The 20,649-nt window shown below is 36.3% G+C and overlaps 2 protein-coding genes across 6 annotated transcripts in view; one reads left to right on the top strand and one right to left on the bottom strand.

Moving 5' to 3' along the window:
* Positions 1–14,864, top strand: part of Tcerg1 (transcription elongation regulator 1) — a 56,932-nt gene extending 42,068 nt beyond the window's left edge. For 4 of the 5 annotated variants that reach the window (XM_020161097.2, XM_020161096.2, XM_020161095.2 and 1 more), the window contains 7 exons: positions 1,338–1,488; positions 5,007–5,171; positions 5,661–5,843; positions 10,335–10,514; positions 11,208–11,291; positions 12,542–12,642; positions 13,827–14,864. In XM_020161097.2, coding sequence (XP_020016686.2) covers positions 1,338–1,488; positions 5,007–5,171; positions 5,661–5,843; positions 10,335–10,514; positions 11,208–11,291; positions 12,542–12,642; positions 13,827–14,028 — 1,066 coding nt within the window. In that variant the 3' untranslated portion in view covers positions 14,029–14,864. Of the gene's footprint in view, positions 1–1,337; positions 1,489–5,006; positions 5,172–5,660; positions 5,844–10,334; positions 10,515–11,207; positions 11,292–12,541; positions 12,643–13,432; positions 13,527–13,826 lie in introns of all 5 variants that reach the window. The other variant, XR_012449015.1, reaches the window with a different exon arrangement.
* A 3,053-nt stretch (positions 14,865–17,917) lies between these two features.
* Positions 17,918–19,205, bottom strand: Gpr151 (G protein-coupled receptor 151). The gene has a single exon (XM_020161086.2). The coding sequence runs from the start codon at positions 19,148–19,150 to the stop codon at positions 17,918–17,920; it is 1,233 nt and encodes a 410-aa protein (XP_020016675.1). The 5' UTR covers positions 19,151–19,205.
* Between the last annotated feature and the right edge of the window lie 1,444 nt (positions 19,206–20,649).

Below are 20,649 nucleotides of genomic sequence, written 5' to 3'. Positions count from 1 at the left end.
TTAAATAATCTACCTGTTACAAATACCTAATTCATTTCTTTTAACCTTGATTAGTTCTTTCAGTATAATTATAATAGCTGTTTGAAAGTGATTGTCCTATGTAGAATAACATCCAGACATCTTGTGTTTGATTTCTATTTAATTTTTTTTTATGAGTGGTGATTTTTATGATTTTATGGTGGTTTTTTTGAATATTCAACATTGGGGAAAATAGACTCTTGAGTCTCTTATCTTCCGCTAAAGCACAGGGATTTTTATTTCACCAGGCATTTCAGTTACTGACTGTTCCCTTATTTTTAAGCTTGATTTCATGCTTTGTTAGGGTGAATCTTTGAAAATGGAATGTTTTTCTCAACTGCCTAATTTCCTTGTAGATCTTTTGTGGACTTTGTTGACCTGATACTGTTCTTCCTCCAACACTACTGAGTCCCCTCTCTCCCTTCCTCCCATGCCCTCCCTTTCTCATACACACTTACACCATATATACATAATGTGTGAGGGGCAATATTGGAGGTTGAACTGAGGGCCTCGTGCTTGCTAAGCAGGCATACTACCACTTGAACCAGCACCTCATTATTTCTTTGATGAGGAAATGGTTCCCTATTTTTATACAGTTTGACCATCTAGAATTGTCCCACTTAGGGATAATTAGTACAATTTCCATCAGGAGTCATCCCAATTTTGGATTCTTCTGGAGCTGTCCTCTTCATAGCTTCTTTCCCTGATACTTTACGCAACTTCTGATCTTTGCCTGCTGCAACCTTGGAGTTGTCTGAAGGGTAGTTGTCCAAAGATGTTCTTGTTTATTTATCTGTTTCTTTCACTTTTTATTTGTTTTGAGACAGGATGTTGCCATGCACTTAGTCTGGGTCTTGAACTGTGATCCTCCAGGTTCTAGAAAATTCCCGTCTTTCTGGCACCTCAGTCTTACTTTGCCTGTTGTTAACTGCTTGAAACCAGTTGTTTCATGCTTTATCTAGCTAATCCAGTAGGAGTTATTCCATTATGGCAAGAAGTGGGACTTAGCTTCATCTTGAGTGGAAGTAGATGAGCTCTTAACACCCTTGAAGCACATAAATTCTTTCATGTCTGATTTGCCTTTATAAAAAATAGCAAATGTATATCCCCTTAATTCCATGCTGATAACAGACCAATTGCTAACCATAGTAACCTTTTTTTACTCCTTTCTGTGGTTCATTGTTTGCTATTCAGTTAGATATTGGGACTGAGTCTCTCTAGTATACATTCTTGTTAGGAAAATGCTGTCTTCTGTACTTTTTTTACAAGCAAAAATACTTCAGCAAAGGTTAGCACACTTACGTGCCATTTTGTTACAGAGCTACTTTTAGTGAATTTGCAGCCAAACATGCTAAAGATTCAAGATTCAAAGCAATTGAAAAAATGAAAGATCGAGAAGCGTTGTTTAATGAATTTGTGGCAGCTGCTAGGAAGAAAGAGAAAGAAGATTCGAAGACCAGAGGTGAGAAGGTAAGATGGTTTATTTTCAGTGATGTTACTGCCTGGTAGTGTGGATGGGATTGGTGCTGTGTTTCTGACTTCATTCATAGGCATAAACAATTGAATCTGTATTTACTTTTAAGTCAATTGCACAATTATTTATATGTATGTATTCTATGACTTTATTTCCATCATGGTTATTTTAGTAACTTCACTAAACTGTGTGGGATTGCTATAGATTTTATTAAGATGCCCTGTAAGCCTGGAAATGTTTTTTCACACTGCTTGCTCAGTGTACCTATGAAGTGACTGCTAAGCTTTTAAGATTCTTTATAGGCGGTAGCATTTGAATTTCAAAGTTTCTTTATCTTCTTGCCCTCTAAAAAAGTAGCATTTTAGTGACTTTCTAATCTTTCAGTAAACATTCCTAACATATAAATTACTGCTTCTCAGAATTAAAGGTCACCTGTTAAAGATTAATGAATTCCAAATGTCACTTGATAGCAGTGTCAGGAGTAGAGGCGCTCACCAGTGAGGAGGTGGATGGTAGGGAGATGGCACCAGTGGTGTGAGAACCATCAAAATATGCAGGCCTTTCCTGAGTGTCCCGGTGTGCCTTATGAATGGGGGAAGTAACCTCTGAGGCCTAATCATCCTTGACATTTAAAATTGCTGCTTACTCCAGAAAGCTAAAATAGTACACATTCTATTAAGAATTGTTATTAGGAAGTAATAGTCATCTTACTGGGGAAAAGCCTTTTTCGTTATGATAGGAATGGTGTTAGATAAAACAACTTTTGGCAGAAATATCTGAAACTCCTTGAATATCTGATTTATTGGGCTTCAAAGTAAATTTTTCCAGACATTTTGCCGATAACTTTAAAAAAAATGATTATGCATCTTGTTCAAAATCACATAAACATGTAAGATCACATAACCATAAAACACAAAACTCTGAAGCCTGTAAAACATTTTATATGTTGAATTAGAATCATGCTAATGAATTACTACTTTTGACTTTCAGCTTAACCTGTTTGATTAAAGAAAACCTAGTAAAATGATCGTTTGATACTATGTGGTTGCTTTTCTACAAATTCAATGTACTTCCCTTTGCATTGTAACTAATTTTTTCTTTCTAAGCTTTTATGTATACTATTTTATATAACAATTGAATAGATTTTGCACTTTCGTTCTGTGTGGCCTGTCATTCATTCAGTCTGACAGCTGTCAATCACTGACATGCAGAGTATTACGGGATTCTCTAGTGAGGAAAGAATTGGTATCTTTATGGTGATTTATCCTCCCATAATTCTGGTACTTTATATTTCTTTAGTCTTTTTTCCTTACGAAGCAATGAGAGTTGTTTGTGTTAGGATGTGTTAATTTTGAAATGAAAATTAGATAGACATAACATTTAAATAAGCCCAATATTCAGGTTTATTTTCTTTTGATTGTAAAGTTTGAATTCTCCAAATTATAGATTTGACTTATGCCATTATTAAGAAAAATAAAAATATAATAAGCCAAGAAATTTCTAGAGGGAAGCTATCTTAAAGAATGTGAAATCATACAACTAACTAGCTCAAAGGAGAAGTCTTTAAGGGTTTAAGTGGGTTTTATATTCACATTTTGAGAAGTATTTGGTTAATGAAATTGTATCATTTTTCTTCTATAACTGCTTCTGTATTTCTATTGCTGTTACAAAGTATATTGTCTATACCGTTTTTTTTAAATTACATTAGAGCTGTATGATTGAATAGTTTTAAGACCAACACCGGTAGTATCAGGTATTTGAAGCAATTGCTGGAGAATATGGGCTTAAAGTAATTACTTGGTGAGTCAAAAACCTGTGAAGAAGATTGACTTCTGGTAAAATCCACTTTTCTTAAGTGCCATTTTTAAGTTAAAGGGTACAACCATTGTTTTGATAACAGTTTTTACCAGTGCGTTTGTATTTTTAAACAATGCCCTTAAAAAGTCTTTATTTCTACTTGTATTTATTTTGTTTGCCAAAGCAGCTTCCCTCAAGTTTTTGTTGTTACTTGTTTATGTTGTAATCAGTTTTTTTAGGATTGTGCTCAAATATTTAATCTTTTTGAACAGCACATTTAAAGCTGTATGTAATAGCCTTAATCCCGTTATGAAGGATACATCCTAAATAGTTTGAAGTTGACATTTTTTCTGTCTTCCTTCTCTTTTAAATTCCATGTGGAAAGAGTCGAGTGTTTTTGTTATAGTAAGGGACAAATTCAGCTAATGCAGATGAATTTTTTTTTGACAATTTTGTATCCATCAAATAATTTTTCATCCATAGCAGCCTCAGTAAACCAGTTTTAGTCTGTCATGATAGTACCCACAATGAAAGGAAGTTGTTTAATTTTATTTACAGTTCATTTGTTTATATATCATACATTTTAAAGACAGTGTAATCCTTTATAACATTGTGTCCAATACTTGAAGACTTTTAAGTTAGCATAAATTCCTAAGGCTTAGAAACATTCCTGTTTGGGTACAAAATGCATGCTTTATTTAAAATAAATTTTTCCTTCTAATTATAGGCACATCTAGGAATTTGATATTCATTATGTTAGGTACAAAGTAGACAGGGTAAACAGAAAAATTATGTTTATATCAAATAGTTTCTCGAAATACTGGGTTTATGAGTGTTTCTTATTAATACAAACAAAGTCAAACACTTTAATAACTAATTAGCTCTTGTCTTTTTATTTATTTTTCTTTTGGAAGCACTGGGGTTTGAACTCAAAGCCTCATGCTTGCTAGGCAGGTGCTCTACTGCTTGAGCCACACCTCTAGTCCTCCATTCCTAAATTCTTACCTGGTCAGGCAAGCAGAAAGAATAATTACTCTTCCTAACCTTTGTTGCGGTGGCAGGTTGGGGGGGGGGTCCTTAAAATGGGCATAATCCTTGTTAAAATAACTTTTGCTACTTTGAGTGTCTTCTATAGTAGGGCTATAAAGTAATTAAACTGAGATTAAATTTTAAAACAAGTCCTCAAAGTTTCGCAAAAAGAACTTATTTCCCCCTTTTCTCCCCTATTTAAGAAAATTAGTTTTTGAGTGCGGGTGGTGCAGAGTATTAATATCATTTATTACCTTTGGTACTTAAGGTGTTGATGGTTTTTCACGTTTGTATTCTGAGTTCTATGATAATAGACGCGGATGTGTGTAATGGATAAAAAGTTGAGAATAAAGTATTTTACTGTCAATTGTATATCTTAAAAATGCATGCAGCTCCATGCAAACATGGCAGTCTAGGACAAAAAGTTAAAAAACAGCCTAAATTTTTGTTGTTGTTGTTCTATATAGGTTTTTTTTTTTTCTTTATATGACTTGCCTTGAATTTGGTAGATTTTTAAATCAGAAAGCATGTATATTTGTAATAAATATTCTGTTATAAATATTTTAAAGTTACTGTTTTCATATTTAAGGTAAGAAAATTCTTTTTTATTTAGTTGTAAATATTTAGATATGAGGAATTCTCATGATACATTATTCCCTCCCACCCAACTACTTGTTTTAAAATATAGATTAAATCAGATTTCTTTGAACTGTTATCTAATCATCACTTGGACAGTCAGTCTCGATGGAGCAAAGTAAAAGACAAAGTAGAAAGTGATCCACGTTACAAAGCAGTGGATAGTTCATCAATGAGAGAAGACCTTTTCAAACAGTACATAGAAAAAATAGCCAAGGTAACCATTATGCTCTGTTATTGAATAATAAATTACTTTTTTTTTTTTTTAATGGTGGGACCGGGGTTTGAACCTGACTTCTCACTTGCAAAGCAGGCAATGTACTGCTTGAGCCATACTTCAGTCCATTTTGCACTGGTTATTTTAGTGGTAGGAGTCTCAAGAATTATCTGCCTGGACTGGCCTCAAATGGGATCCTCCTGATCTCAGCCTCTCAAGTAGCTAGAATTACAGGCATGAGCCACTGGTGTCTGGCAGAATAATAAACTTGTAATCTTCTTGAGGGTATTTGTTGCTATTTGGGAGCATGGGAATTTTTCTTGTTGATACACTTAAGAGTTTCTAGTAGTTGTTTGGGGATGAGATAGAATGTTTATGTATATTCTTAGTAAAATTTGGATTTGAAATTTTTTGTTTGGTAAGCTAGTTATTCTGTGAAAACATCTTGATAGAGTTGGTAAGAAGAATAGTATAATTTTACTTTCACAGAATTTAGACTCAGAAAAAGAAAAAGAACTTGAAAGACAAGCCCGCATTGAGGCAAGCCTTCGAGAACGGGAAAGGGAGGTTCAAAAAGCTCGCTCTGAACAAACAAAAGAAATAGATCGAGAGAGAGAACAACACAAGCGAGAAGAAGCCATCCAGAATTTCAAAGCTCTTCTGTCTGACATGGTATGTATTAATCCAGTTCTCTCCCTCTGAAGTACTGGATGCTAGAAATCCATTATTATCTTACGAGCATTTTAATGTTCTTTAAATACTGTGAGAGACAATTTGTTATTTATAAAGCTCTTAGAAATTGAATACTTGGTATCAGGACAGGAAAACGCTCGTGAACATTTAGAAATTAGTTGTTTTGTATATATGATAATCCTTTAGTCTTTCATCGTTTATGATGAAAGTCATCTTAAATTCTTACACACTTACCTTTCAAATAATAAGTGTACTGAACATAACTGGACTTCTTTCTTGATGATTTAGGGTCATTGTGATGATCAGTTTTGTACATGTAGATGGTATGAGATGTAGGATTGGAGGTGTACTGACCCCAGGAGATAACCTGAAAGTTTCTTGAAAGTCCTGCTTTACCCCTCAGGGTTGTTGAGGTATGTAGGGTTTTTTGTCCCTACACTGAATGTCCCCAGACCATTGCGCTCTTTGCCACCATGTTTCTGTTTATCTCTTTTTCAGTGGGGCTCTTCCTGTGATTGCTGTTGCTTCTGATTTCTCCCTTTTGTTCCTTTTTCTACTTTCTGAACAATTCTAGTAGTTTTGATACCTCTTTTCCTGCCTCTAATAGTCCCCCCAAATTCATCTGCTTTGTTGTAGTCATAGGGATCTTTGTGAAAAGCAAATCCTGGTTAGTTAGAGGAGATGAAGGTTCTCTGTACTTCCAACTATTACCTACAAGTCAAATTAAACTGCTTAGTTACTTTGACAAGCTCTTGCTATATAGCCCAGGTTGACCTTGAACCCATGCTCCTCCTGCCTCAGCCTCTAGAGTGTTGGGATTATAGGCTTGCATCAGCATCCCCAGCTCTACTCTTTATCATGCTATAAAAGAAAAAGCCATTCTTTGATTCCTCCATCTGCATCCTATTCGATCACCTTTGCTTTTCCTCACTTACTCTTTTACCTCCAGCCTTGTTGAACATAACCTCTAATGATCCATACCATCCTACCATTGCTCTAACAATTCCTACACCTAGAAATGCTTTGAAACTTCCCACTGAAGTGTGACACACACTCATTTTTCAAGAGTGCATCTGCGGTTGGCCCAAGTAGGCACATTTGATCTTACTGGTCCGTTTTTTTCATCCTTTTGCTTAGCACATCCCTCCATGACACTACTACTACATGTAATTATTTGCTTACATAACTTCTTATAAAAGAAAAAAATGTGTTCGTTGAAGGAAGTGACACATTTTATCAGTCATGGTATTTACCTGACACATGTTTTAGATGTTCAGTAGATGTTGGTTAAATAAATATTTGTATATTTTTCTTCTTTCCCATCTATCTCTTCATTCTCCCATATTTCCTAGCATTGCAGCAGTGTGACTTTTAGTACTATTACTGCAATGGTATTGGTGAGCTGGCGAGACCTGTTACATCTTCTGTTAGTTTTTTTTTTAATTATTATTTTTAGTTGACAAATTACAATTGTATAATATTAACTAGTCACCCTACTTAGGCCTATCTGAGACTGTGTTCTGTCTGTCTTATGAGTCCTTTTTTTCTTCTTTCTCCTTCCTCGCTTCTCTCCATGACCATCATTTTACTGTCTCCCATGAGTTTGACTTTTTTAGGTTCCACATATAAATGAGATCAGGTAATTTTGGTCTTTCTGTTCCTGGTTTATTTCACTTAACAACATGTTCTCTAGATTCACCCGTATTGTAAATGACAGAATTTCCCTTTTTTAAAGTCAAATTGTGTGTGTTCCCCGTTCATCCATCTATTCATCTGTTGATAGTGCAGTTGAGGCTATAGTGGATAATGCTGTGATGAACTTGGGAGTGCAGATCTTTTTTAGGTTTTTGAGGACCCTCATTTGTGTTAATTGAGAGTTCCAATCCTCACTAACACTTCCTCCATCATTTGATAAAAATCATTCTTAACAGGTGTAATAAGGTAATACTTCATGGCGGTTTTAATTTTTATTTCCACAGTTAATCAGTAACACTGGACAGTACCCGTTGGTGATATTTATATGTCTTATTTTAAGAAAGGTCTGGTCAGGTTTTTTTGCCCATTTATTAATCTGGGTCTTTTCTTCTTACTGAGTTCCTTGTATATTTGGGGTATTAACTTCTTTTTTGATGTATGGTTTGCATATATTTTCATTCCCATTTGTCTCTCTGCTTTATTAGTTGTTTGCTGTGCAGAGGCTTTTTAGTGGACAAAATACTATTTGTCAATTTCATACCTTGTAGGTTGTAAGGGCTTTTTTTGTGTTGGGGGGGGTTGGGGGTAGGCAGTACTGGTGTTTGAACTCAAGACTTCATTTGCTAGGCAGGCACTCTGCCAGTTAAGCCATGCCCCATCCCTTTTTCAGGTAGGATTTTATGTTTTTGTCCAGGGTGAGTTCAGCCCAATATCCTCTTACCTGTAGTCTATTGAATAGCTAGAATCACAGGTGTGTACCACCACACCTTATTTAATTGACTGAGATGAGGTCTTGCCATCTTTTTGCCCATGCTAACTTCAAACCACCATCCTCCCAATCCCACCTTCCTAGTAGCTGGGATTACAGATATAAGCCATTGTGCCCAGCCTTTAAGTCTTTAATTCATTATGAGTGTGTGTGTGTGTGTGTGTGTGTGTGTGTGTGTGTGTGTGTGTGTGTGTGTGTGTGTGTGTGTGGTTTTGTGTGTGTGTGTGTGTGACGGAGACAGAAACAGAGATGTGAAATGAGGATCATCCTTATGCTTATGGATACTCAGTTTTGCCTCATTATGTGTTCTTGGTACTTTTGTCAAAAATGAGTTGACTGTAAATACACTGGCTTATTTCTGGGCTTTTTGTCCAGTTCCTTTATTGTTTCTATGCCAGTACCATACTGTTTTGGTTGTAATCTTTTTTTGAAATGAGGGAATGTGGTACCTCCAGCTTTGTTCTGTTTGGTCACTTGTTTTGGCTCCTTAGGGTCTTTTATGGTTCCATATGTTTTTCTATTTCTGTGAAAAATGGCAGTGGGATTTTGATAAGGATTGTACTGAATCTATAGATTGCTCTGGGTAGTGTGGATATTTTAATAATATTTTATGAACAGAGGATATCATTCCATTTTTTTGTGTTTCCAGGTTTTTTTTCCATCAGTATTGTATAGTTAGCATATAGGTCTTTCACTCCTTGATTAAATCGTAACCTCTTAAGTATTTTTGTTGTTACTATTGCAAATGATATTTTCTTTATTGCCTTCCTAATGTTATTAACCTATAGAAATGTTACTAAATTTCATATGCTTATTTTGTAACCTGCAAATTTACTGAGTTTATCAATTCTAAGTGGCCTTTTGGTAGTCTTAAGTTTTCTCTATATGTAAGACTGTGTCATCATTACATGGAGACAATTTCAGTTTCTTGTGAGGATGTTTTTTTCTTTCTCTTGCCTAATTGCTATGACTAGGACTTCTAATAGTACTGTGCTAAAAATGAATGGTGAGAGTGGTAATCCTTGTCTGTTCTGAGAGGGAGGGAAAGCTTTCAACTTTCCAGGGGTGGGTATGATGTTAGCTGTGGGTTTGTCATAGATGGCTTTTTATTGAGTTGAGGTACATTCCCTTATACTTAATCTGTTGAGAGTTTTAAGTCATGAAAAGCATTTAGTTTTGTTAAGTGTTTTTTTTTGTATCTGTTGAGATGATCAGCATGAAGGGCTTTTTTGCACTTCATTTTATTAAATGTGGTATATCATATTCAGTAATTTGCACATGTTACCTTGTTTTCTTGGCTATGTTAATTGTTGTTTATGCTTGGGAGTATTACTACTAGGCAGGAGCTCTGAGCCCACCCCTCCGCACTGGGAGTATTACTTCTAGTAGGTAGTTAATAAAGTCTAGATGTGAGCTCAAGATTTGTTTTATTGCTTTTCTTTTCTTTCTTTTTTTTTTTTTTTTTTTTTTGTGATGCTTAGTGCTGCAAGAAGACAAAAGTTCTTATCACCTTTAATTGGTAAGGTGTTAAATAGAGTAAGTAAGTACTATTTACAATTCTTAGGGATTATGGCTGATGGGAGATACCTTCAGCCTTCCCCATCTCTAAACACCTATTTGATAGCTTAGTTGAGCACTGGGAGGTAAGATTTCTGACTTAAAATACAGTAGGCTTTCAGTGACTTCCTTACTGGAAGCTTCATATCTAGATCATTGGAAATGCACATTGCTTAGTTGTCAATTAACTTAATGGTACTTTAGTGTTCTGAACTAATTAACTTGCTGAAATTTCTGTTTAAGTAGTCTTTAAACACAAGGTTCGTTTATAATATAGTCTAGTCAAGGTAGTATGTATTTTTCAGTAAATAAGAATTTTTAGTTTCTGAATGTAATTCTCTACCTTTTAAAAGTAAAAAATAGGTTAAATCATTGCTGAGCTAAGTAATTGAGGTTCTTACTGAAATAGGAAAAGTCCATTTAGTGATACGTAGGTTTTCTTTTTTTAGGTACGTTCTTCAGATGTCTCATGGTCTGATACTAGGAGGACCCTCCGAAAAGATCACCGCTGGGAATCTGGGTCCTTACTGGAAAGAGAAGAGAAAGAGAAGCTTTTTAATGAGCACATTGAAGCACTTACCAAAAAGAAAAGGGAACACTTTAGGCAGCTTCTGGATGAAACTTCTGCGGTGAGAATCTCTGTTTTTTCCTATCTTTCATCTGGGTGAATCTTCACTCATAATTTCAAAAAGCAGAATGTTTATACAATATTTTAGTGTCATGGTCCTTAGACCCATTACTGAAATTCATAGGTTTTGTGGCATTCTCTGATTTTTTTTTCTTTCTTAACATTTTATGTATGGCATTTTACTGTTTAGAAATTACTGCTTTTGTAGTTTTCAAATTCATGACTGCTCCTATGCTAATTCAAAATATCCTTAGCTATGAGTCATCAGTGACCCTCCTGTTAATAGATTTAGTAAATCCCTTCTTGTGCTCCATTTTCAATTTGGCACTCTGGCCCCTTATCTGGCAGTATGTACACTTTGTTATCCAGGTTTTGTTCCTGTTTATCTGCTCTCTTTTTGGTGATGGTTTCTTCAGAAGTTATGATGTTTGCCCATGTAAATACAGGGTTTGCAGGTGATTGTCTTAGGCCACCTTGAAAGTATGGCCATGAAAATAACTCTTGTGGCAAGCCAACAAAAAGAAATTGCATTAAAGCTGCTTCCCTGTCCCTAACTAGTCCAGTTACGCTTGGGCATTACCAGAGATCGCAGGTCAGTGTGTAATATTATGTACCATATGTGCTGCAGTTTGACCCCTCCCCCCCGACTAAAAGTGAATTGTATTTATGTTCTTATTCATTTGTCTTTTCAAAGATTACCTTAACATCCACATGGAAGGAAGTAAAAAAAATCATTAAGGAAGATCCTCGGTGCATTAAGTTCTCCTCCAGTGACAGGGTAAGAGAATTTTGTGTCTGAAATTTGTTGTCAGTTTATAAATATTGATTGGGTGCTTAACCAATAGCAGTAGTATCTTGACCAAAATGAAGTTGATGGTTTTGAGTGAATTACCTTAAGTATATGAGAAATGAATCTGGATTTCAAGTTTTTTTTTTATAATGCACACTATATTAACAAAAAAGTTTAGAATTTTAATTATTGGTGTTGAGCTTTTTGATCTTAGAGATTTAATGAAGCTGTAGTTTTAGTAATTTTACATTCAGGTTCCATTAGACAGGTAAATTTAGGCTGGCAAATGATACCATACTATCAAAACACTTGACTCTCAAGCCACAGGAGTGGAATATCACAATGAGATCTCAGGTTCTTATATGTGCCAGAGACTTTGGAGTAGAAGAACATCAGATGTGTGACGTTTACAAAAGCCAAGCCTTGTTCTTGTGCACCTTGGCTCCTGTGTAGGAAACAAGTTTACCTACAGTCTGAAATAATGATGTCAAGAGAAGTGTTGCCTACTACAGTCCATTTTATCCCCTGGCCTTTTGTTTTTCTTCTAATCATTCCTGTATTCTGGTTGCTTTCTCTTAAGTGTGACATCTAAAATTCCATTGATGCATAGAATACATTTCTTAAACTCTCACAGCTCTGTAAGTTGGATTTTTTTATGTGTGAACTATAAAATATACATGGCTGAGAAAGAGTAGTAAGCTGATAGTTTGGAGACCCACTTACCAGTTTCTAACTTTTCTTTTTAGAATTGATAGTAAGGACTTTTTTTTAGAATATAACTAAAAGAGTAAAGAGTATAACTGCCTTTTCTGTTTCCTTACTAGAAACCTGAATGCTCAGTTAAGTTACTTAAGTTCTTAGTGTTTTCTTATTTGGCATATCTATACATTTTCCCCCGTTACTGTCTTTTTGCTTGAAATTATAAACACAGTCTACTTAACCCTTAATTTCCTTATTTTTTGAGTGTTTTCCTCTGAGGTTGTTATGAAGATTGAAGGAGGTGATCCTTGTGAAATGCTCAGCAGTGTAGTACATAACAAACTCTCAGGTTTAGCATTTGTTGTTCCTCGTTCTTAGTTTTTTCTTTCTCTTATTTTCTTTTTTTTTGCCTTAGAAATGTGCATTATAAATTATGCACCTTAATGAATTGTAAGAAAGAATAATGTATTGACCTTTTTCTTTGAAGTTTTAATCTTACTACATGACTTACAAATTACAGTTGTTTTTGTTTGTTGCAGAAAAAACAAAGAGAGTTTGAAGAATACATCAGAGACAAATATATCACAGCTAAAGCTGATTTCAGGACGCTTTTGAAAGAGACCAAATTTATAACATACAGGTGTGTGCAACGAAATGTTTCATGTCAGCAGTCATTGTCTTTACTAGTCTTTACTCTAATGGCCAAAGCATACTACGCATTCACACACATGTTGACATTATTAATTTTTAAGAATAAGAAGATGCCAATATCTACAGTACTTTTTTTAAAAAAAAATTTTTTTTTTAAAGAAAGGGCCCAGATGTCAATTCTTTACTGTGTTATCTACCATTCAGTTTTTAAAACCTACTTTTGATTTTACTTCACTGCTTTTTTTTAGACGCACCCCCAACCATATAAGAATTGTATTTCACAAAGAGACTTTAAAAATAATCCTTCACTATCAGTTATCTTTGCCTCCTCTGAACACTATTCAGCAATGTGGTTAGACCTTCTAATGCCTTGAAATCATCTACTTAAGCTCAGCAAAAAAAACATTTCTGCTCAGAGGAAAGCAGTTTGCTGGATTTAAAAAATTAAAAAAATCAGAATCCTTAAAACAAGATTTCTGTGTAGCATATTCAGAAGTTCCCACCCTCAGTAATTTATCATCAGGAAATCAGTTTTGCATTGCTTATCAGTCAGTATGCAAGAAACCATTTTTGTTTCATGCTCCAGCATTTCTTCCTTTAAAAGAAAAATCTGAAACATCATAATGAAGGGTATGTGCACCGGGAGGATAGATAGTGCTGAGGGTGTGGTTTTTAGGTATCTTGTCATTTGGATTTTTTGGTCAGGATCCTTAATGTTTTGCATCAGCTTGGGCTTTTAAATTAGATGTGAAGTAAGACTTCTTTCTACATTTTTATAGTTAATTTAGTGAAAGATGTGAAAGTGAAAGCTTGTGAAAGATGCTGGGATTGGCAGCCCCGCAGACTGAAGTCCTCTGTTCATCCACAGAACAGGTACAGCACGGGCAAGATTTACCCACCCACCCTCAGCCCTGATCTGGAGGGACCACGAGTAGGGGTGGGAGGGTAATTCAGCTTCTGAGGCCCTTTCACTCCTTGGAGTCTTTGCTGAGGTTACTTAACAAAGGTGACTACTGCAGTGAAATTTTTCTTAAAAAAAAAAAAAATAAATAAATATATATATATATATATATATGGAAACACAATTAGGAACTAGATGGACATTTCCAGCTCATTTCTGAGAGACCAGTGAACAGCAGTCAGTAATTCTTGGACTTCTTTTTCTTATTTCAGATCCAAAAAGCTAATCCAAGAATCTGATCAGCACCTGAAGGATGTAGAAAAAATTTTGCAGAATGACAAACGGTATCTAGTACTGGACTGTGTACCAGAGGAGAGGCGTAAACTGATTGTGGCATATGTGGATGACCTGGATCGCCGGGGTCCACCCCCACCTCCCACAGCATCCGAGCCCACGAGACGATCAACAAAGTAATTCTAAATACTCTTCCACAGGAGTATCTATTCAAAACGCTTGCATGAGCCAGTTTTCAGGTTTTTTCATATATGTGCATTAGTCAACCTATTGCAAAACCATCTGATAAACAGAAGGAGAAGCATTCAATGAACAGTTTCTGAACAGAGCGCTTTGGAAATATTTATGCTTTTCTTTGTGTGGCATGACTGACATACATACTCAAATACAGGCTGTCTCTAGTAAATCTAAAATCATACTTTTATAAAGAGGTGTGGAAGTCAGTAACTTGGTGATGTTCTTTCTAGCAGTGTTACACGTGCAAGACGTAGGAGAATTTATGGTGTGAACTTGCAAGGTGGATTTACCACAGACTCCAAGAAAACCTAAGTTGGGGTTTGTTTCGTTTTGATTTTGTCTTAAAGCGGGTAAAAGAGAAAACACTGAAAATTGAATTCTTCCAGAGGTTAAGAGTATTATAACGAACATACTTTTACCTTTGTCTCTAAGGAACAGGTTAAGTTGTTCACTTACATGCTTTGATTATCCCCTCTGAATTATAGGCCAAGTCTTGTTTAGCCTATGAGAAGATTTATTTAGTAATTTCTTCTCAGGTATGGAACCACATTCATAATTAACATGTTGGCCAGAATAGATCTGCTGGTTATACATATTTTATTCTCTATTGAATGATCTTTGCTGATATTCTGAATTAGACAACAAATTGCCTTTCTGGTGTTCTCTGTAAACTCTTCTCCTGTTTGAATGTTGAACTTTTGTTTCTAAAGTTTAATTTTAAAATGTTTGAATGTTCTGTTTATGTATTTGAACTACAATAAACCAACTCTTTTTATATATGTGGATGGTATATGATTTTGTTACATAAACTGTTTTAAACCAGTTTTTGCAAAAGAGCAGCAAATGTGATTTGGCAGAAAGAAAATTAACTTTAAATCTTGAATATTTCATAATTTTTAAAGGCTTGAATATAATTCTGTATTTCACCTATGAAAAGGAAGAAACTTGAAGAGAACCCTCCACCTCCCTCCGCTTTTTGGAGGGGGATTAGTGCTCAGGTCTCTTGCTTTTAATAGCAAGATGCTTTTTTTTGAAGTTTTCTTTATCTTTATATCGATGGTTTGGGCCTTTTGGACGTCATGTGTATCACACCTTGAAAGTAATCTTTGATTCCCAATTGCTTTTTCTAGCTTTGTTTTTGTTTTTTGGGTTCAAACTGGGGTTTGAACATGGGGCCTCACAGGTGTTCTACCCCTTGAGCCACTTTGTCAGTCCATGATTTTTTTCTAATTGTTTCCAGTTTCAGAGTGCTGCATAAATGTATAAGAAGTTACATACGAGATACGTTCAAAGGATCATTTATTTCTCCTGCCACCACACAACTACTATGATTGCAATAAAACCTGGAAAGGAAATACCAACAGTTATGTATTTGCATGTTCTGTGTAACACAAATGTTCAAGTCCATATTACTTAGTACTTAGCTTTAATCTATTAAGTGTCCTAGAAGTTATGTGAGCTCTCTCTCAAAATCTGGCATTGATGGATCAGACTGAGGTCTTAACCTACAGAATTGATAAACAGTATTTATATTTTCTTTTTCCTCCTTTCGAAATTTGTTTTTATAAATTCATGGAGTGATTCACATTTTATGAGGGTGAAATTGAAGAGCTTGGGTTAACAGGAACACAATTATTAGAGAAATATGACTGTTCTGCAAAGGTGCGATTTCTAGAGTTTTGTTATTTTGAATTCCACATAATGTTTGAGCATTCACTGCATTCTGTTTCTCACTGTAGAGAAGAGTGAAGAAAAGGCTTGGTGAGGTCTAGTATCCTGCTTTTGCCTTAAAGTGTTGGGGTTTAATTGTGCATATAAGGTGCAAATCCCGCTTCTTTATGCAGAGTCTATTAAGGGATCTCAGTCAGGACTCTGTCAAGTGCTTCATGAAAGGTTCCTTATAATTGTACTTTATTCCAGTATCTCTGCATCTTGATGTGCTTGTCTACATTTTACCTCCACCTGTGATATTGTTAAGATCACATCTTCTCATAAAGCCCCATTGTTCCAGGTGACGATTTTGAAATAATACAAAACTCACAGCTTTAAGTCTTTAAAAAACTATCTGAAGTAAAACATTGCTTTTATTTCTTTACAACATGTCCACTTACATACCACATTTATGTAATACTAATGAATGAAATTTTTTTACTTCAAAAGATTCTTCACAACAATTTTAATGGTAATCCTTCATATAACTATGGCATCATAGAGCAGTATTTTTGATTCTTGGGTTAAATTATACTTTATTTGAATTGGAGAAAAGGGCAGAACAGGTTCTTCCCGGAAGTGAGGGGGGGTGGGGGGAGAGGGAGGGGGCAGGGGGAGAAATGGCCCAAACAATGCATGAACATGAATAAATGAATAAAAAATTTAAAATAAACATATTCTTATGAGCTTCAAGTAAAATTTCTAATAAACCAAGTAAAAAGAAAACAGCTCTATCTTGTGTTAAACACTAAACTATGAGCTTTTGTAAAAAAAAAAAATAATAATTCAACCTTCCTCAGTCTGAATATTAAAAGTTTTTTCATGTTCCTTATTGCTTGTTTTAAAGAACTTTTTCTTCCTGGGGGAATCCAACATTGAAAATACCCGAGAGTTCCATTAAAAAGTAATCAAGAATTGTGAATAAGTATCTTTTTTTACTTAATGGGGGAAGAAATGTGTCACGATTATGTCTTATTAGGTATGCTTTATCTTGCTACAAAGTGAAGTTACTGCTCATTCAAATTTTATCATGTATTAGGAACACATTTGATTTCATTTGCTTTTCACTCTGCATTAACTTTGTGATTTTAATTTTTTGTTCTTAGCCAAACTCTGTCTTAGGCTTTTCCACACTTGTTACTATTGATTACTTTCATAAGAACCCTGCAATGAGTTCAAGTTCGGTGTTACTGGTAAATTTAATACTGTTTAGCAAGAAGGGTTTTGTATTTGAGGCTTGCCTTTAATCATTAGTTAATACTTTTATCATTAGCTGCAATTTATAGTTTATCTTGGGAGAAAAGAGCTTAGGAGGAACAAATTTCTGCTTCTAAAATAACTCCTGCATGTTGGGAAGAAGACGTTTAATAATTCTTTTTTCTACATTTAGGATCATGTTAAATTGCTACAGTTTTTTGACTTTGAAGCTGAAGACTTCATACTGAGGGTTTTAAAAAGATCATAGAAACAGCTTTTACAGAATAAGGCAAAATTTTAATTTAGTTAACCTTGGCTTAAAAGAGCTGTGGTTTGAAATTAGCTCACAATTGGAATAAGGTGGTGTTCCATAGTCTGTAAACCTTGGTCAGGAAAATTATATGGGCTTCCGTCAAGTAAATGAACATTCATTGAGCAAAGTTTACTCTTACAGAAAAAGCTGGAAATAGATTTGAGCTTCGGTTATGTGGAGTAAAATGGGATATTAGGGTTCACAGGTTCAGGAAGAAACTGAAGTAAATGAGCACATCCTTTAACAGAGACAAGCTCTACTCCAGCCAATACAGAAGAGGCCTAATCCTAGGGTCCACAGGGAAAAGCCCACTGTGAACAAGTGACCAGATGGCTGGCCTCTACTCACTGACAGCAGCATCTTTCTACAAGGCTTAGCTCTGGGCAGCCAGTTTACAATTCTGAAGCATAATCATTAAGATATTATACGATATTTTACTTACCAGATTATACATTTTGAAAGTGCAGAATTGGAAGCATTTCTGTTATTCCTAATGGTAATAATTTTATATTTTATATGGTAAAGTCAGCAGCATCTATAAATAGCAGTATAGGCAAAGACAATGATTACAATTTGTTACTCTTTGAAACATAAATCTATCACAGTCCTCCCTTAATCTTCATGCTCCCAGGGGATAGGGTCAGTGTCTTGTACAGAAGGGACAGTGTCCCTCTCGTGCCAGAACTGCTCTACATCAGGGAGGATGGGGATGTCTGCCTTCTCAGTTTTCTCTTTGCCCGAGTTGGAAGAGCTGGGTTTCTCCTCTGGAATGGATGTTGGGGACTCTGGAGATGGAACCTGATCAGGAAGAGCTTCCAAGTTACCAGCTGGTGGTTCTTGAGACTCTGAGGCAGTTGCAGTTTTTTTGGTTACCATCCATTTCCATAAGCCTTTCAAGACTTCCTTGACCTCTTCTGACATCACTAGAAAAATGAGAGGATTTACTAAAGAGGTGGAAAACATTAGGACTTGAGACAGGGCTATGAAACCTTGTGGTGGTCTTGGGCCTTCATCCTTCAGATGCCATACCCACAGCCAACCTATCCATTCTGGGAGCCAGAGGAGAGTGGAGGCGATGGCCACGCTCAGCAGCATCACTGTGAGTTGCTTTGAACGCATCTGGTTTCGAAGATTTTGAGTCTTAGTTCCCCGTTTTCTACATTGGTCATAAGCTCTCCAGAAATAAAAGCTGGCCAGAAGTGATGGAAGGCAAAATACCAGGAGAGGATAGAGCTTACCAAACATTGACATAAACTCTTTGGCCACAGCTGGTACATCCATGAGGCACATTTCCACACCAGCATGTTGCCTGGTGGTGCTAAAAAACCATTCTGGCAGGGGCAGCAGACCAGCCACAGCCCAGATGGCCAGCAGCACTGACCAGATGGTGCAGTTATGGATATTTACTTGCTTGGCTGGGTCACTTGCATACATGAAGCATACTTTGGCCACTGCAACAATTGTCAGGCTCTTAGCTGCCATGCATACGTGGATGAACCAGTCAGACGACTTGCAGACAAACCAGCCTAGCTCCCACACACCCTTGGAGTATGCTGTAGCTCGAACAGGTGCAGAAAACAGCAGGAGAGAGAGATCAGCCAGGCTGAGATTCAAAATCAGGGAGTGGATCACGGATGGCTTTCCTTTCCAAGCACTGTGAAGGAGGATGCCAATCACACACAGGTTCCCCACAAAGCCCACCAGGCAGACAGACACTAAGAGAGCCGGGATTATGTTCCTCCAGTCCTTGGAGTCAGAGGGTAGGTACCCTCCGGCAAAGTGGAGATGGGTAAAGGAGGTGTTCATGATGCTGGAGTTGGAGTCAGGAAAGGCAGCTGCCAGCATCACCTTTTTCTGTCTTGCTCCTCCGTAGAGGAGTTAGTGTCTTTATGTTTGAATTTCTGCCTTGGCTTTTTTGCACAGGAAAAATCTCTCATCAGTGTTGAATGACACCTCTGGGCCCTCCCCTTGCTTGTTTCCCAAGAGCAGAATGTGGAAGAAGATTGGCTGCTAAACTCTTTCCTGCTGCATGCATCTACCTGTGGCTGCACTGAGTGACCAGCAGCAGGAGCTCATTAGCAAGTTTAATACCAAAATACCAGCCCTTAGAGAAAAATATACCCATAAATGATAAATGAGGACATATTCCTGGAGGGTGTTGTAGGAGAAGATCACTAGAGCCAGTGGCAATTATTTTCAACTAGCTATTTCTACAATCTTGGCCGTAGTCTGTAATTCAGTAAACACTGCATCCAAACCAAGTCCTTTAGACTTAAGCATGCATCAGAATCTGCCGGATGGCTTGATCCAGTAGGTCTGAACTAGGGCCCAAAAATTCGCATTACTAATAAGTTCCCACCAGGTGTTGATGCCACACCACTAGTTGGGAGATCACACTATGGGAATCAAAACTTCTGCTCCTTCCCTCTTTGCAAACATGGTTTCTTAATCTAAGGTTTCCACCACCCCAGTTCTATCAACATCTGGCTAATAGCAAGCACAGCTGGATCATGAAAAATGTTGAAAAGAAGTCCCGTTAAATGTAGTTATGGATGACTGTTAAATTTAGTCTATTGTGAGTTTTTTATTTGTCATCTTTTGTGGGTATTGTGAGTTTTTAGAAGTGATTTTGGAGCTCTGGATTACAAGTGTTTCTCATACTATAAGACTCTCAGCAAACAGTGACAAAGACAACCAAATGAATGATAAATCAAGCTTTTCAGAGATCTAAAAAATTTACTGAGATGAGAAAAATAAAAGAAAAATCAACAATTTCTATGCTGAAGGCATTTAAGAAGTTTAAAAGAATGACATTTTAAAATTGGAAATTTTTCAGATAAAATGGCTCTAGAACCAGTATAAAATTGAAAAATATAACTGAACACTGAGGAATTAGAGGAGCTAGAACTGTGCAGAGAAAGGAGCTTGCAGAGTTGAACTAAAGATACATCCTACCTCGAGTGTGACTGAATCAGAAACATTTCTAGGATGGAGAGAGTGCTGGGCTGGGAGTCGACCTGGAGTCTCATACTAATTCTGCTTTTGCTAGTTTTTTTCAGGAAAGAAAATTTCACAAAGCCCCAGAACTCAGTAAGTACTGACTGGTAGAGCTCTGGAGAAAGCTGTCAGTGGTGCTGGGTTTGCTTCCATTTCTGTTTCCCTTTCTCTCTGCGAGGCAAGCTAGTGGTTCCCCAAGACTAGGAGTAGGAAAAGGCACAAAGAACCTCTTGGGGGAGATGGAAATGTTTTGAAATTTGTTTGTGGTGATGTCTGTACAGCTGTAAACTTACTAACACATTGAATTGTGCACTCTGTGAATTTGGGGTCGTGTAAATTATACCTCA

The sequence above is a fragment of the Castor canadensis genome, chromosome 6, assembly GCF_047511655.1.
Source record: "Castor canadensis chromosome 6, mCasCan1.hap1v2, whole genome shotgun sequence".
NCBI lineage: Eukaryota > Metazoa > Chordata > Mammalia > Rodentia > Castoridae > Castor > Castor canadensis.
Note: the sequence above shows the minus strand (reverse complement) of the source record. Positions and strands in the feature narration are given on the sequence as shown.

Excerpts from the sequence above, each read along its gene's own strand:
- Gpr151 (XM_020161086.2), bottom strand. The coding sequence starts at position 19,150 with ATGCTGGCAGCTGCCTTTCCTGACTCCAACTCCAGCATCATGAACACC.